This window comes from Centruroides sculpturatus, unplaced genomic scaffold (genome assembly GCF_000671375.1).
Source record: "Centruroides sculpturatus isolate CEXI.00-Female unplaced genomic scaffold, Cexi_2.0 scaffold17, whole genome shotgun sequence".
NCBI classification, from domain to species: Eukaryota; Metazoa; Arthropoda; class Arachnida; order Scorpiones; family Buthidae; genus Centruroides; species Centruroides sculpturatus.
In genome coordinates, this window is record NW_019384462.1 from 909,565 (window position 1) to 924,531 (window position 14,967).

The 14,967-nt window shown below is 30.8% G+C and overlaps 1 protein-coding gene across 1 annotated transcript in view; it reads left to right on the top strand.

Moving 5' to 3' along the window:
- The window catches only part of LOC111620923 (serine/threonine-protein kinase mTOR-like), a 125,407-nt gene that overhangs the window by 108,917 nt on the left and 1,523 nt on the right, over positions 1–14,967 (top strand). Inside the window, exons 42-48 of the mRNA XM_023362950.1 lie at positions 1,939–2,036; positions 2,220–2,316; positions 2,631–2,852; positions 5,187–5,369; positions 7,252–7,386; positions 7,827–8,001; positions 13,456–13,591. Of these exons, the coding sequence (XP_023218718.1) occupies positions 1,939–2,036; positions 2,220–2,316; positions 2,631–2,852; positions 5,187–5,369; positions 7,252–7,386; positions 7,827–8,001; positions 13,456–13,591 (1,046 nt within the window). The remainder of the gene's footprint in view (positions 1–1,938; positions 2,037–2,219; positions 2,317–2,630; positions 2,853–5,186; positions 5,370–7,251; positions 7,387–7,826; positions 8,002–13,455; positions 13,592–14,967) is intronic.

Here is a 14,967-nt window from a genome sequence, read left to right on the forward strand (position 1 = left end):
ACTAGGAGCGTTTTTTCTATCGGAGTTCTTTTTCACTCACTCTTTAACAGTTCGTTTCTAAATTTCGACACGAATAGACGTATTTGTGTAGTAAAACTTATTTTGAAAAATTATTTTATAATCAAAAAATGCCGTCAAGAGAAGCAAGTTCTTCACGTTGTGAGGAAAAAAGTGTTAATAATACCTCTTAAAAAAAGCAGCATTTATTTGTTGTTTTTGGTGTAGACAGAGAATTTTTGTTTTGAATGTTTTTATCATAAGTATCATTCACGATTATGTACATCTGACAATATGTAATTATATAATATTGCTTCAGTAAATTATATTCGTTTTTCTTGGTTATATTTGAGTTTTGCACTTTACAAGTTAGTATTTTACATCACTGTATAAAGAGTTATCATCAACAGTTTTTTGTCACAACGTGAAGAACTTGCTTCTCTTGACGGCATTTTTTGATTATAAAATAATTTTTCAAAATAAGTTTTACTACACAAATACGTCTATTCGTGTCGAAATTTAGAAACGAACTGTTAAAGAGTGAGTGAAAAAGAACTCCGATAGAAAAAACGCTCCTAGTGATAATTAGATCGGTCACCGTTAGTGATAACAATTAGATGGGAAAGTTGACACATAGGTGTCAAGAATGCGCCGTTATTGTCAACAAAAGTATAAAAATATTAGACTTGGAATAGTAGAAATTAAATTAAAATAAATAAATAATAAGAAATAAATGAATGAGTAAATAAATAAATACATTATAAGTATTTATGAATTAAAAAAAAAATTTTACGCGAGAATCGAACCCGAGAACTCAAGCTTATGAATCAGACTCGTTACCACTCTGCCACAGGACGCTCGAATAGAGATACGTATAATTTATATATAAAGTGCTAACAAAACTTTAAGTTCAATTTTCTCGATTATATTTGAGTATTGCACTTTAGTATTTTACAGATAGTACACTAACATTGTGTACTACCTCTACACCAAAGATCATCAAAATCCGTTACCCCAAAGCCGTAGGCTCTCCTTGTTAAATGTATTAAAAAAATTCTACAGGAGTTGTCACTAGTTCTGCCAGTTTTCATTATGAAAGTGAGCTAACTAAAGTTCATTTTTGTTGATTATGTATTTTTTACATTTTAATTATGAATTATACAAAAAAATAAAATAACTAAGCTATTACAAGGATGCAGTATTTTTAAATGCCACAAGTTTTGTTTTTGTTTAACTGTTATTAGTTTAAATATTTTTTAGTGACCAAAGAAAGAACTGAATTTAGTGTAATAAAGTGTAACTTAATCTTTATTCTTTTTAAAAACTAGGAAAATTAAATGAATAAATAAATTAATTATAAGTTAGTTGCCTAAATAAAATATAAAAATAATTTTAATAACTTCTTTTTTAAATGAATAATTTTTATTTAATAGGATGGAACTATCTAGCGCACACAGAAAATTTATAACAAACATTCATAGTCAATTTATTTAACTCTAAGCTCTGAAAATTTCTTTGTATCTGGAGACAAAATTGTTTTTATTACTCAGGCTACAAGGGAATTTTGTATAGCAAAATCAGTCAAACAACTTTCCCATTAGCCAATTTTGTCTTGAATGAATTAAACCAATTTTGGTGATTTCATGTTCAAAGAATTGATAAATAAATGTTTCCAAATTATTAGAGTGTACATACAATTCTTGATTATTGATAGTGTTGTTGTTAAGTATCATATTTTTCATTTCTAAAGGTTTATAATAGCTGAGCTAGTAGAAGACTAATAATTTAACATTAGTTCAAATAGTTTATTATGCTTTATTGCATTCTCAAGAAATAAGTGCAGAAATATTTATTACTACTGTTTTTCATAGGAAAAGCTTTTAGATTTTATTCAATAAATTTTTATTTATTTTATATAACCCTTTTCTGTTTTAATTATAGAAAATAGAACACATACGAAATTATGCAGTTCCAGCTGTACGTGGATTTTTCCATTCTATTGCTCTTTCTCATGGTAATTCTCTTCAGGATACTTTAAGGTAAATGATTATTAATAATTATTATTTTTATATTTAAAGTTACGTTAATTAGCATCACTGTAAATATTACCAAGTTAAAAATCAATTATTTATAATGATAATTAGTTCACTAATTACAATTTACTCAAATAAAAATATTGTGAAAAGATTCCAGTCATATATGTCACAAGTTTTTTATTTCAGACTTTTAACTTTATGGTTTGATCATGGTCAGTATACTGAAGTACATGAAGCTGTTTCTGATGGAGTTAAGACTGTACCTATTGAAACATGGCTTCAGGTATTTAAAATTAATTTCAACCAGAATTAGTAACTGGATTCAAATGAAAATAGAATGTTAGTTAGAAGTTATTAGAAAGTAAAAAGAATAATTCGATTTAACTGAAGTAGAGGAGTTAAAATTTTGAAACATGTTTTATTTTATTACTATAAATTGTTTGCATCTGTTACAAAATCCAATATATATGTTTTATTTTATTGAAAATAAATGCATCTTGACAATAATAATTTAATTTTTTATAATATTTTAAAATTATTAAGCTGGTCTTTTAAATTTTTAATCTGCAGTACAGTTATCATCATAATATTTTACAGGTTATTCCACAATTAATAGCTCGCATTGACACAACTCGTCCAACTGTTAGCAACTTAATTCATCAATTATTATTGGATATAGGCAAATGTCATCCTCAAGCATTAATTTATCCTTTAACTGTTTCATCTAAATCTGCTGCTCCAGCTCGTTTAAATGCAGCAAACAAAATATTAAAGAGCATGTCTGAACATAGTGGTGTGCTTGTTCAACAAGCAATGATGGTAATTTTACTAACAATATTATCTTAGTTTACATTTTAATAAAGTATACTTAAACTATATTATTACTTTATAGATTATTTATAAAATAATACTCAGTGTATTTTATTAATATTGTTTACACTGTAATTTATTTATAAAAAATGGTAATTTTAGATTAATTTTAATTCTAATTATATTCATTTTCATTATATTTTTGATAATTGAATATATTCTGTATCTTTATCAATAAGGACAGAAAAATTGCCATTTTTAACTGCTTATAATACAAATAGTTGTTTACACAACATTCATATCTATTCTATAACAATTAAAAATAATTTATTTTTAATTGTTATAAAATAGTTTATTTTACTATGGTTTATAAACAATAAACAATAGTAAAATAAACTCGTTATTCAGTCTTTTGACCATCAAGTGAAAAAGTTTAACTAATGGTCATTGGTATCAAAAGATTTTTTGAATGATGATCTGAAGATGAGGATCAATTTAGGAAATGTTCATCAATTATTGCAAAGATTAAATGTAATGATTAAAGGCTTACAAAGACTAAATTTAAGGCGTTTACTACAGTTAGTCTTAAGCAAAGAAGTCAGAGAGAGATGTCATGTAATTAATAATATAAAAGCTGTGTTCTGTGTTTGTGCATGTGAATTTCTTATAACTCCTGGAATTTTTGTCCAATCTAGATGAAATTTTGGTTACATTCATTTTATATTTTGATGAAAGTATAGGCTACTTATTTTGCACAAATATTAGCTATAGAATAAACGTTTTATTGATTTTGGATCAGTTATTGCACTTACATTACAGTGACATCAGTGATCAGTGTCAAAGTAGAAAGTATATACTTTTTATTGAAATATGATAAAATGCTGCAAGTAAATAAATATAAACATGAAAAGAGTATAAAAACAAAATAATGCTTGTAAATAAAATAATTACTATGAATAAATAAAAATATGTATTGTAAATGTATTAAGTTTTTATAAGCATCTTAACTCTAACTTCCAACTGTTTAATTCTTGGTTTTACTTTAGTTTCAAAAGCTACATTATCCTGTAAGTTTGTATATTCAGATTTGTAAATATGGCAGTAAAAATAAGATAATGAAAAATAAAGTTAATAATCAAACTGTATTTAAAAAACAAAGAAATAAATAGAGTTTTATTCTTTAAATATTTTATTTTTTACCTCTACACAATCAGTTTTGAGGGAGAATTGGATTCTTTGTAGTCTGAATTCAAATACAAAAATATCTTATGTTAGATGTTTTTTTTATTTGTTTTATATAAAATTTTAGTGAAAAATAATCTTTATTTGTGTTTTACATTATTTGTTCACATAATGTAAATCCAACAAGAAATAGATTTCAACATGAAATCTATTTCTTGTTGGATTTGTAAATTTGAAATTACAATAAAAGTTTTTATCTTTAAAAAAAAATAGATTTAAATACTATATTAAATTTATATAATGAAGTGTATATATTGAAGTTTTAATAAATAATATTAATGCAAAAATATATATTAAGTACTGTACCATATTTACTTGCATATAGGATGAGGTGTGATTTTAAAGATCAAAATGAAGAAAATTAGATTTATTAATACAATTTTAATTTTATTTCATTTAATCACAAATAAAATATTATCAAATGCGCATATTAATAATAATAATAATACAGTCATATAATAATACATGATGAATGGAAAACAAAACCAAAACATTATAATGCACATGACTGGAAAAAGTTTATTTTTAATGATTCAGAATGTGATAATATTTATTAAAAATAAAAATTTAACAAATATGAAATAACTATATTTATAATCATTGCTAAGTGACCAGTATTTCATTAATGATTTTATAAATAACAAACTATTTTCTGCGGACAAATGAGATGCAATGCAGTTTCTAATTGATGGACATAGGTTTAAAGCAATAAACAAAAGGGGATGTGTCTTAGTTTGTTTACGGTAGATGCCAACTTACAATAAATACACTGTAGACCGGTATTTGGTGAGTCAGAAATAGTGACCAGTCATTCCTTTCGTCAAAGCTATTTTCAGACCATATCTTTGAAAGTGACATTTACCTTGAGCCCAATAGCTCCCTGCTATAATAGCAGCATGGTCTATACACGGTTCACAGAAATTATTGCAAAAACAAAGAATCTTTCACTTGTGCATATAGGATGACCTAGGTTTTTAAAACAGTGAAAAATTAATGAAAACCTCATCTTATATGCAAGTAAATACAATATTTTATTTATTTTACTAATTTATGTATTTGAGTCTTAATGAAATAGATATTAACACAATTTATATAAAATAGGTTAGTGAAGAACTAATTCGTGTAGCCATTTTATGGCATGAATTATGGCATGAGGGATTAGAAGAAGCATCTCGTCTTTATTTTGGTGAAAGAAATATAAGGGGCATGTTTGCAACATTGGAACCTCTTCATCACATGATGGATCGTGGACCACAAACCTTGAAGGAAATTTCATTTAATCAGGTAACATTTTTTTTATCCTAAATTTTTATTCTGTATTTAAGTTATTAATGGAAATGTATTCACAAATAATTAAATATCAAAGTGTTGGATCTCAATTTCAAAGATGGAAAATTTTTGCAAAGATTCATAAATAAACAGATAATTATTTAAAGCACAACAAGTATTTAAATTAATAAATAAAGAATATTAAAATTGAGAAAAGTATTCTTAAAGCAGAACAGGCAAGTGACACAAAATATATTTATTCATTTTAAATTAATACAGATAATGTTCAATGGACAAGAAAGAATTATTCCCCAATAACAAACCCTTATATAATAGCAAAACAGCAACTACAAAAACACACAAAATGCAATAAAACATATATAAAACAAACAAAATAATGACATTAAAAAGTACAAGATAAAAATACAAAATAAGATTATCCAATAAAAATACAATACAATATAGTTAAAAAAAAAAAAAAATACATAAAAGTGAGAGAATATAGGTAGCCCTTGCTTAATGTGGAATTTTTTTGAATTAATGCATAAATTGCAGCAATCCCCTTTAATATGTGGTAAAGGTTCTAATTAACGTGTGCTTTAACAGCTGTCTTTATCTAACATAGATATATTTTTCATGTCAAATAAGATGTTAGTGAATTTGATAGTTTCATTTATTAAAATAGAAATATTTACAGGTAACTCCCGTATAACACGGCACTTCTGTAGCACGGATTCACTCTAACACGGTTCGAGAATTGGTACCATCCCCCGTATAACACGGCACTTCTATAGCACGGATTCACTCTAACACGGTTCGAGAATTGGTACCATCCCCCGTATAACACGGTATTTTATAGCACGGATTCACTCTTGACACGGTTCGAGAAATGGGTAAAACCCTCGTACAACATGAAATGTAATAAATTTTTACATACTTAAGTACTAATAGTTCACGAAAATTATTATTTTCGTGAACTATTAGTACTTCAGTGTGTAAATTTTCTTTTCTCGTCTTCATACACATGGTCCTTCGCGAAAATTGTTTCAATTTTGCCAGATCTCGACGCTTCTGCTTCTGGTGTTGCCAGATGTTTTTCCCTTATTCCATAAGTGCTTAGCACCATATAAGGAAATTTATAAAGATCTTTTAACTAGAAGCAAGCAATCTAAAATTACATACACTTTTTGCAAAAGGTAAAGCATGAATCTGAAAATAATGCAGAAAAATGCTCAGAGGATAACGATAACTTGCCAAAAATAAAACGCTCTCAGTTAATAGTGCTTTTAGTGATGACAAAGAAAACATTGTTTAATTTATATTAATATGTATCACTTAAAAAAATTTTAATAAAGATATTTATCTTAATTATGAAAATATAGTAGCATGTTTTTTAATTTTTGAAACCTAACCCTCCTTTTCGTACTAGTTCTTTGTTTTGCATAACATGGCAATTTTTTGGAACATAACTACCGTGTTATATGGGGGCTACCTGTATTATTAACTGAAAATTTGTTTTATTGGGTCGTGATTGTTCGGTTGTGTACCAAGTTACCATTTTATTTGATTAATGCAATTTTGATATACACAGTAGCATAAAGGGATTAAGTATATAATATAAATATACACTTAAGTTAAACTGATAGTTACATGTGTTACTTAAAAAATTCCATCGTTGCAAAAATTTGTTAATCTAGAAATAGCTTGAATTTCATTTATCAAATGAAAAATTTAAATTATATGCAGTCACAAATTGAATAGACTTTATGACTTTACTCCCCAATAACAAACCTTTATATAATAGCAAAACAGCAAAATAGAAAAAGTAAGTGATTTGAAGTAGAAATTAAAACATGCATAAAATTTTTATAAAAATCAATTTTCTCTTTTCTAATAGGCTTATGGACGAGATTTAACAGAAGCTCTGGAACATTGTAAACGATATCAACGTACCGGAAATATGCAAGATTTAACACAGGCTTGGGATTTATATTATCATGTATTTCGAAGAATATCAAAACAGCTGCCTCAAGTAAATTTATTGTTTTGTTATTAAATATAAAAATTGATAAGCATTTGCCTAAACCAGGGCTGGCGAACCTATGGCACGCGTGCCCAAAGTGGCACGTAAGGAGAAATCATCTGGCACGTAATGTATCATACAATTTCTGTCTTTTTCAATCATCTTTTCAGTTTATCAACTGATCTTTTTTTTTTCAATCAGCTTTTTTACATTTATTCTAATTAAAGCGTATTTGTTTAATTTCTTTAAATATCATTATTCAAAGTCTGAAACTTTGGCACTCATAAACATCTTTAAAGCTAAGTATGCTTACAATATGGCATGCAAACATAAAAAGGTTCACCATCCCTGGCCTAAACTATTGTTTTAAAGTTAGTTATTTTTTTCTCAAAAGAATTAAATATAAAAATCAATTTAAGTTTTGTAATAGTTTGATACATTTTTAATAGCTGACTTCATTGGAGTTACAATATGTTTCACCAAAATTGATGATGTGCAGAGATTTAGAATTAGCAGTTCCAGGAAGTTATAATCCTAGTCAGCCAGTAATCAGAATCTCAAAAGTTGAAAGTTCTTTACAAGTTATTACAAGTAAACAAAGACCAAGAAAACTTTGTATTAAAGGTGAATAAATATAAATAATATAGTAAATATATTGTAAAATATTATATGATAATTTATAGAGAATCAATCTACATTTATTTTTTATTAAGTAAAGTTAGTCAGATACTGTAATAATTTGTACAATTTCCTCTTGATTAATTGGTATATAGAAGAAAAATCCAAAAAATAAAATATTTGCCATCTCATATTAAATACTAACTGGATTATGTGTTTTATCAGTATTTCTTTGTGGAATGTATACCTTCAAACTACTTTTTTAAGATGAAAATTTTACAAATAACAGGCTTGAATATTATATTTCTGTATATTCTCCTCAGGTCAGATCTTAACTGTTTGACTTATATGTAAATACTGTATTTCATTCAACCAGTTTAATATTTTCATTAGTTTTTATGCCTGTGGTTTCTGTTTATTGGACATTTATGCTGAAAGCAGGATTATAAACATTCAGTGCAGCAGTCTAAGCTGATAAGTGCACTGTCAGAAATTGGTTTGCTTTACAACACTGCAGAAAAGCCATACTCTTGAACAATTGCAGGAGATTGATCTTGATCTGAAGTAGCAGTTGTTTGAGATTATTGATCATACATTTACCATTTTTATTTTATTTACAACTTGTTGGAGTACAACAAATCCTGGCGCACATATAGCCAGGTGAAAAGTGGAGTTGATGGTTACATAATAACGATACATTTAGTAGGATAAAATACATAATAAGGGAATAGGGAAAAATAAGAAAATATGAAAGTATAATGATATAAAAATATAAAGGTATGAAATATGAGACAATAAAATTAATGGGTACATAGCAGTAAGAAGAATTATACATACATACAATTTGTACAAAATATACATATAGATAATTACATATCATTACAGTGATGCGAAAATAAGTGATATGAGATGCTGAGGTTAGTGATACAGTTATAAAAATACATAATATCAGGATGATGTGCAATAAAGGCACAGAACACAGTAAGTGAGGTTTCAGTTGAAAGCAGCAACAGTAGTCCTTTTAAAGTACATGTCAATGAGGTGAAGTAGTGCAGCATAGGTGTCACTATTGTTCATAATTCCGTGGAGGTTTTCAGGCCAGTGATAACCATGTGTCTCCATGGAGGTGCGAAGAAGGTGTCTCTCAAGCTCAAGCATTGGGCAGGTGAGTAGATAGTGAAGGCAGCCGTCTTCGACATCGCAAAGGGAACAGCTGAAGGTTGGAGAGTTAACAAATCTAGCCAGGTAGGAATAGAAGCGTCCGTGATTGGTAAGAAATTGGCTGGTACGTTGGGTCGGTCTATACCAGGGGATAGCAAGGAAGGTCTTGATGTTAGGAATGAGTTGATGGGTGATGGGATGATTTTGTCTGTCCCAGTCCTCCTGCCAAAGATCGAGGAGGTCGTTGCGAATGATGTTTTTTATAGTTTTAATATTGATCTTGCTGTAGACAATTGGAAGGTTGTTGTCTTCACAGGCGCTCTTTGCGAGTTCATCGGCCCTCTCGTTACCGAGAGTGCCCTGGTGGGCACGAGTCCAGTAGATGGAGTAAATGTTGCTGGATTTGTTGATGTCACTATGGATGCTGGTGGAGATGGGGTGGTCACAATGGTTTTTTAAGGCTGCAATAGAGGACTCGCTGTCGGTGATGATAGTAACAGTCTGGGAATCATAGTTCGAGGCAGTCCAAGCCACGGCCATGCTTATCGCGTACATTTCCGCCTGAAAGACGGTACAGTCTGCACCAAGTCTGTACCGCTCAGACGCAATTTCGGTGTTGTTTAGGTAGGCGACAAAACCGCTACCAACATTATTGTTACATTTAGACCCATCAGTATAGACTGTTAAATCGGTATGCTCAGGCTGGAAGAAGTTTAATTTATTAGGGATAGCAGGGTGATTGGAACGAGAGAAGTGGATGGCGCACTCGAGGTCGTGATGGTTAATTTCCTGTGTAGCTGTATGGATAGTGCTGCCCCATTTAAGATGCCAAACTTTAGTTTGTAGGGAGATATGTTTGTCAATGGGCATTTTTCTTGCCAGGACTTGAAGAGAGGAGTTGGGTGTCGTTCTATAGGCCCTCGTAATGTGCAAGAGGGCTTTGCGTTGTGCGGCGATGAGTTTTCTTTTAATGTGAACCCTGCAGGTAGACCATCCCCAGCTGCCACAGGCATAGGTAATTATGGGGACAAAGATTTGGTTGTAAATGGCATCCATGGCCTCAGAGGCCAGGCCCCAGCGTCTACGAGCAATGCCAGCAAAGGTGTTGAAGATGTGTCCTGTGCGCTCGGTGATGTATTCAACGTGAGCATTCCACAGCAGCCTGTGGTCGAGTACAATGCCCAGGTACTTGATGGTCTTTTCAACGGCAATGGTTTGTCCCCCCATTTTAATGGTGGGGACTCTAAGGTAAAGATTCTGCTGGCCAGGTCTATTAAAAACGACACATTTAGTTTTTTGTGCGTTAAAAACGAGCTTGTGGTTTCTTCCCCAGTTTAAGATCTTATCAAGTATGGCGTTGCCGTCTTTTTCAATGGCTGCACGAGAGCGGCTCCCAAGGAGCAGAAAAACATCATCGGCGTAGGCCACTATATCATGGTGCCCAAAGTCTTGCTGGAGAAAATCGTTGAAGTAAATGTTCCAGAGTGTTGGTCCACAGACCGAGCCCTGAGGGCAGCCACGGACAACAGAGCGGTGGATAGTGTGACCTCCACATTGTAGAAAGGCGGTTCTGTCCCTAAGGTAGTCCCGTATGAGATAGTAAAGGTTAGCTGGGCACTTAATCTTACGAAGTTGATGGAGAAGAAGCGGCCACCAGGCACTGTCAAACGCTTTAGCGATGTCAAGACTGATGGCCAAGACATATTTGTTATTTTGGAGGAGGTGGTCAATGTTGTCAATAACCCTATGGATGGCATCAGAAGAGGATTTCTGTGGACGGAAGCCGAATTGCGAGTTGTGCAGTATGGAGTTGTTTTCCAGGTACCAAACAAGCCTATTGTTAAGAAGCCGTTCCAGGACCTTGCCAAGAACCGGCAGGAGGGAAATCGGTCTGCTTTCATTAGTGCGTCCAGGTTTGGGGACAGGGACAATTCTGGCCTTTTTCCATGTTTGGGGAAAAACACCATGGCGGAGACAAGCATTATAGAGGTTTGTCAGCTTAGTGGGGATGAGGTTCCAGAGGGTCTTAGCCATCTCTGAGGTGATGTCGTCATGGCCCGGGGATTTCTTATTGCGGAGAGTGGAGAAAGCCCTGTCGATCTCATGAGTTTGAAACTCAGGAGATAATTCTGAGCTAAGGTTTGCTTAGTCAACAGTTTGTGAGGCACTGAAGAATTTAAGTATCAAGCACACAAAGTGTGTGCTGCACATCCTGACTGAACAGAAAAAGTATGGCCACATTTTCAAGAGTGTATTGCTCTAAATTGGTACAGATCTGACTCTTCATATATTGCCTTTGTGACCTGTGAAGAGAAATGGATTCAGGACTCAGAGTCACTCACTTTTCTCACTTGTACTCACTTTTTTGAAGTATCCTGACTTTTCTCACCTTTCAGGTCATTTTCTCACTTTTCTCACTTTTTTGGTAATTTCCACGTGCTCAATTAAGATGTGCGACCAATCAAAAATAATTTTAAAGCCAAACGATCTGCCAAATTATCAGACTATCGGACTAGAATTTTCTGGAAGAAAATCTTGGCTCTGAGCGGGACTCAAAATTGCAACTTCCACTTAGTGTTGTTAGGTTATAGGAAACAAAATTTCCTTTCATGTATGTAAATTTTTCATGCACTTAAAAAATCCCTCTCATTACAAATTCAGAAGCCAAAATTGAGCCAATATCAATTAAAGTTATGTACTCCTGCCATATTGTCATTATTAATCAAAATCTAGTTCTTCAGAGTTGCATTTCTATCTATGGGGATTAAAAATAAGTATTTTAATTAAGCATCCCTACGCTTTTGGCTGTTTTGTAAGAAGGGAAAAACACGCTATGCCGAGGGATTAATCTCTCAAGCTGACAACNATAATAGAACAAACAAAATTTATAAAATTACAGAGAGTAAAAATTCTCTAAAAAGCAAAATAAAGTTACTACTGTATAAAAACTTTCTGTTCAGAATTAAAGAAATCTTTTCCTTACACATTATGTGGTGAATTTGAAATTTCACACCTTTATGTGAATTGATGAAATACTGTCAGTTTTCATAAAGGTTCAAAATTCACAGAAATTTGTAAATGAGGAGATGATACTTAAAACTAACAATTAAGCAATTTTTTATATCAAAAGACAATTATTTAAAACAGATGACAATTGATATGTCTGCCTGTTTTGCATATTTAGATCTTGATGAATTTGTTGTTTCACCTTCAGTGGTAGTTTCAAAGACAATGGTAGAAATACTGTATTTTGTTGCAAATAGAAATTCAATGGCAATTGGTATTTTAAAATTTGGAGGACCAAAAAAATGCGATATTTTTGAATCTGTGATATAACAGAATGGCTACTGTATTACAGTAATATACAGAAATGTTTAAAATGTATTTAACCATAACAGATTAAAAAGAGAAAAAAACAACTTTTACTGCTATTTTGTTGAGTTTTCCTTCCATGTTTTCACTTTGTTTCGTCACTATTACACTCACTTTTTCTCACTGTTTCTGTATTTCAACTCACTTTTCTCACTTTTTTGGAGGGAAAATGACACTCCAAGACATGTGGATTTCTTTGAAAGTTCAATTATTCAACTATTACAATGCAACTATCCAAAATTCCTATATAATGTCCAGTGAATGATCACACACCAAGTCTAAGCATGCTTTGAGTAATGAGAAGGTAATGCTATGTGTATTCTGGGATTGTCGAGGAATCATGTACAGTACAGTACAGTTGCTACATATTGTTGGACAAAACAATTGACAGTGACAGCTACTGTGATGTGCTTGATAACCTGGTTACAAGGATTATTGAAACTCATTCATCATTAGCCAATCAGAAGAGAGTTTTATTTCATCAAGATAACACTAAACCACATACTAGTGAAAAGATGACCATAGACCAAGATGACCATCACCTTTAGCAGGTGGAGGAACTTGTGATCACTCACCATATTTGCCAAACCTTGCCCATCAGATATTTTTTACTTACTTTGATGTGTGCAAAATCATCATAATGGTGAAATGCTACTTGAATCAGAAGCTGCAAAAAACATGATAAACTTTGTTTCTCTCAAGCAGCCATCTTTTTTTGAGGATATTCAAAAGTTGGTCAAATGCTGGTTCTGGGCCATACCTAACAGCTGGGAATACAGTCTCGGTTAATTTTTTGTATTATCTTTGAATAAAGTCCTTTTTTCTGCACCTTAATTTTTGGCAACAACTTTCCAGTTTTCCTTAAAATATAAATATTTTACTTTTATTTTATTATATATAAAATTATGATGATGTTTTTTTTTATAGGTAGTAATGGCAAAGATTTCATGTTCTTATTAAAAGGACATGAAGATTTAAGACAAGATGAAAGAGTAATGCAGCTATTTGGCTTGGTCAATACACTTCTTATAAATGATCCTGAAACATCTTTACGAAATTTAACGTAAGTTATTACAATTTATGTAAATTTAAAACATAATTTTGATAAATAACCAAACAGATCACAATTTTGATAAATAATATGGCTTTTGAGTAGTTGTTGTTCACTTTTCAATATAATTTTTAGAGTAGCAGTTTTTCATAAACTTTGATAACAGGATTCATTTGAATATTTAAATTATTTCTTAAATCATTTGTTATTACTGATCTTAACTTTATTGATATATTACATTGATTAATTTTTATGTCAGAGTAATAAAATGAAATGCATAGAAATATATTTGATATGTTGACAGTTAGGTTATTCTTTTTTAATTTGTATTTTAATTTATTTATATAGTTTTATAGTGCTTATGTAAAAAAATATTATTGGGATGTTTTATGGCTTCCTAGCTGTGTTACACATTAGTGACTGGTGTTGTTTGATGATTTCTGATTATTTTTAGATTTTTTTTATTAATTTGAATTTTATAACAGTAATTAATTAGATTTGTTTCACTGATGATATTTAGTTCTGTTTTAAAATTAGATAATCAGACTATTTTTCACTTATAACTGTTACTGTCATTTTAGTATTTTTTATTATTAAAATATATCTAATTTTTGCTAGTGATATTCTATCTCATTATAAACAAAAATAATTAACATTAGAATTTAATTTAAATATAAATTTATAATTTTATTTTTAAAGTAGATATATATCTGACATTAACAAAAATGACTTATTCTTTTATGTATCATAATCAATCACAAAACATTGCATTTTAAAAACATTTTCAGTAACTAAACATATAAACCAATTTTAATTATGTTTCACTACTTGGGGAGCACATTTGAGAGGAATAGCAGAATAGATAGGAAAATTGGAAGACAAGTGAATGCTTTTATGAAAGTGGTTGGGTACACAGTGATTGGTTCATAAGAATATGTTTCTGAAGAAGGCAAGTATGGCTGTGTACAAGAGTGTGGTCCTCCCAATACTGTTGTATGGGTGTGGGGGATGAAGCATATGAGCAGATTGATTAAAGCTGAGATGAGATATCTGAAATGTATATGGGGTGTGACAAGAAGAGATCTGGTGAGTAATGAAGTTATGTTGGTGCAGTGCAGTGTGAAAGAGAATGTGATTGAGCAAGTGTATAAAGGATGTCTAGGTTGGTTTGGCTGAGTAGAGAGAATGTCAAAAAATGAGATGTGTAAGAAGTTGTATGTAGGAAATGTGGAAGGAAGAAGAGGGCATGGAAGACTGAGGGAAAGATGGGTTGAACAAGTGGAAGAATATCTGAAAGAGAAACAGATTCTGAATGAAAGAAGGTGCCAAGAGTGTGTGAAAAGAGTTATGAATGTGGAAGAAGCAAAAGAGATAAGTATGGATAGACA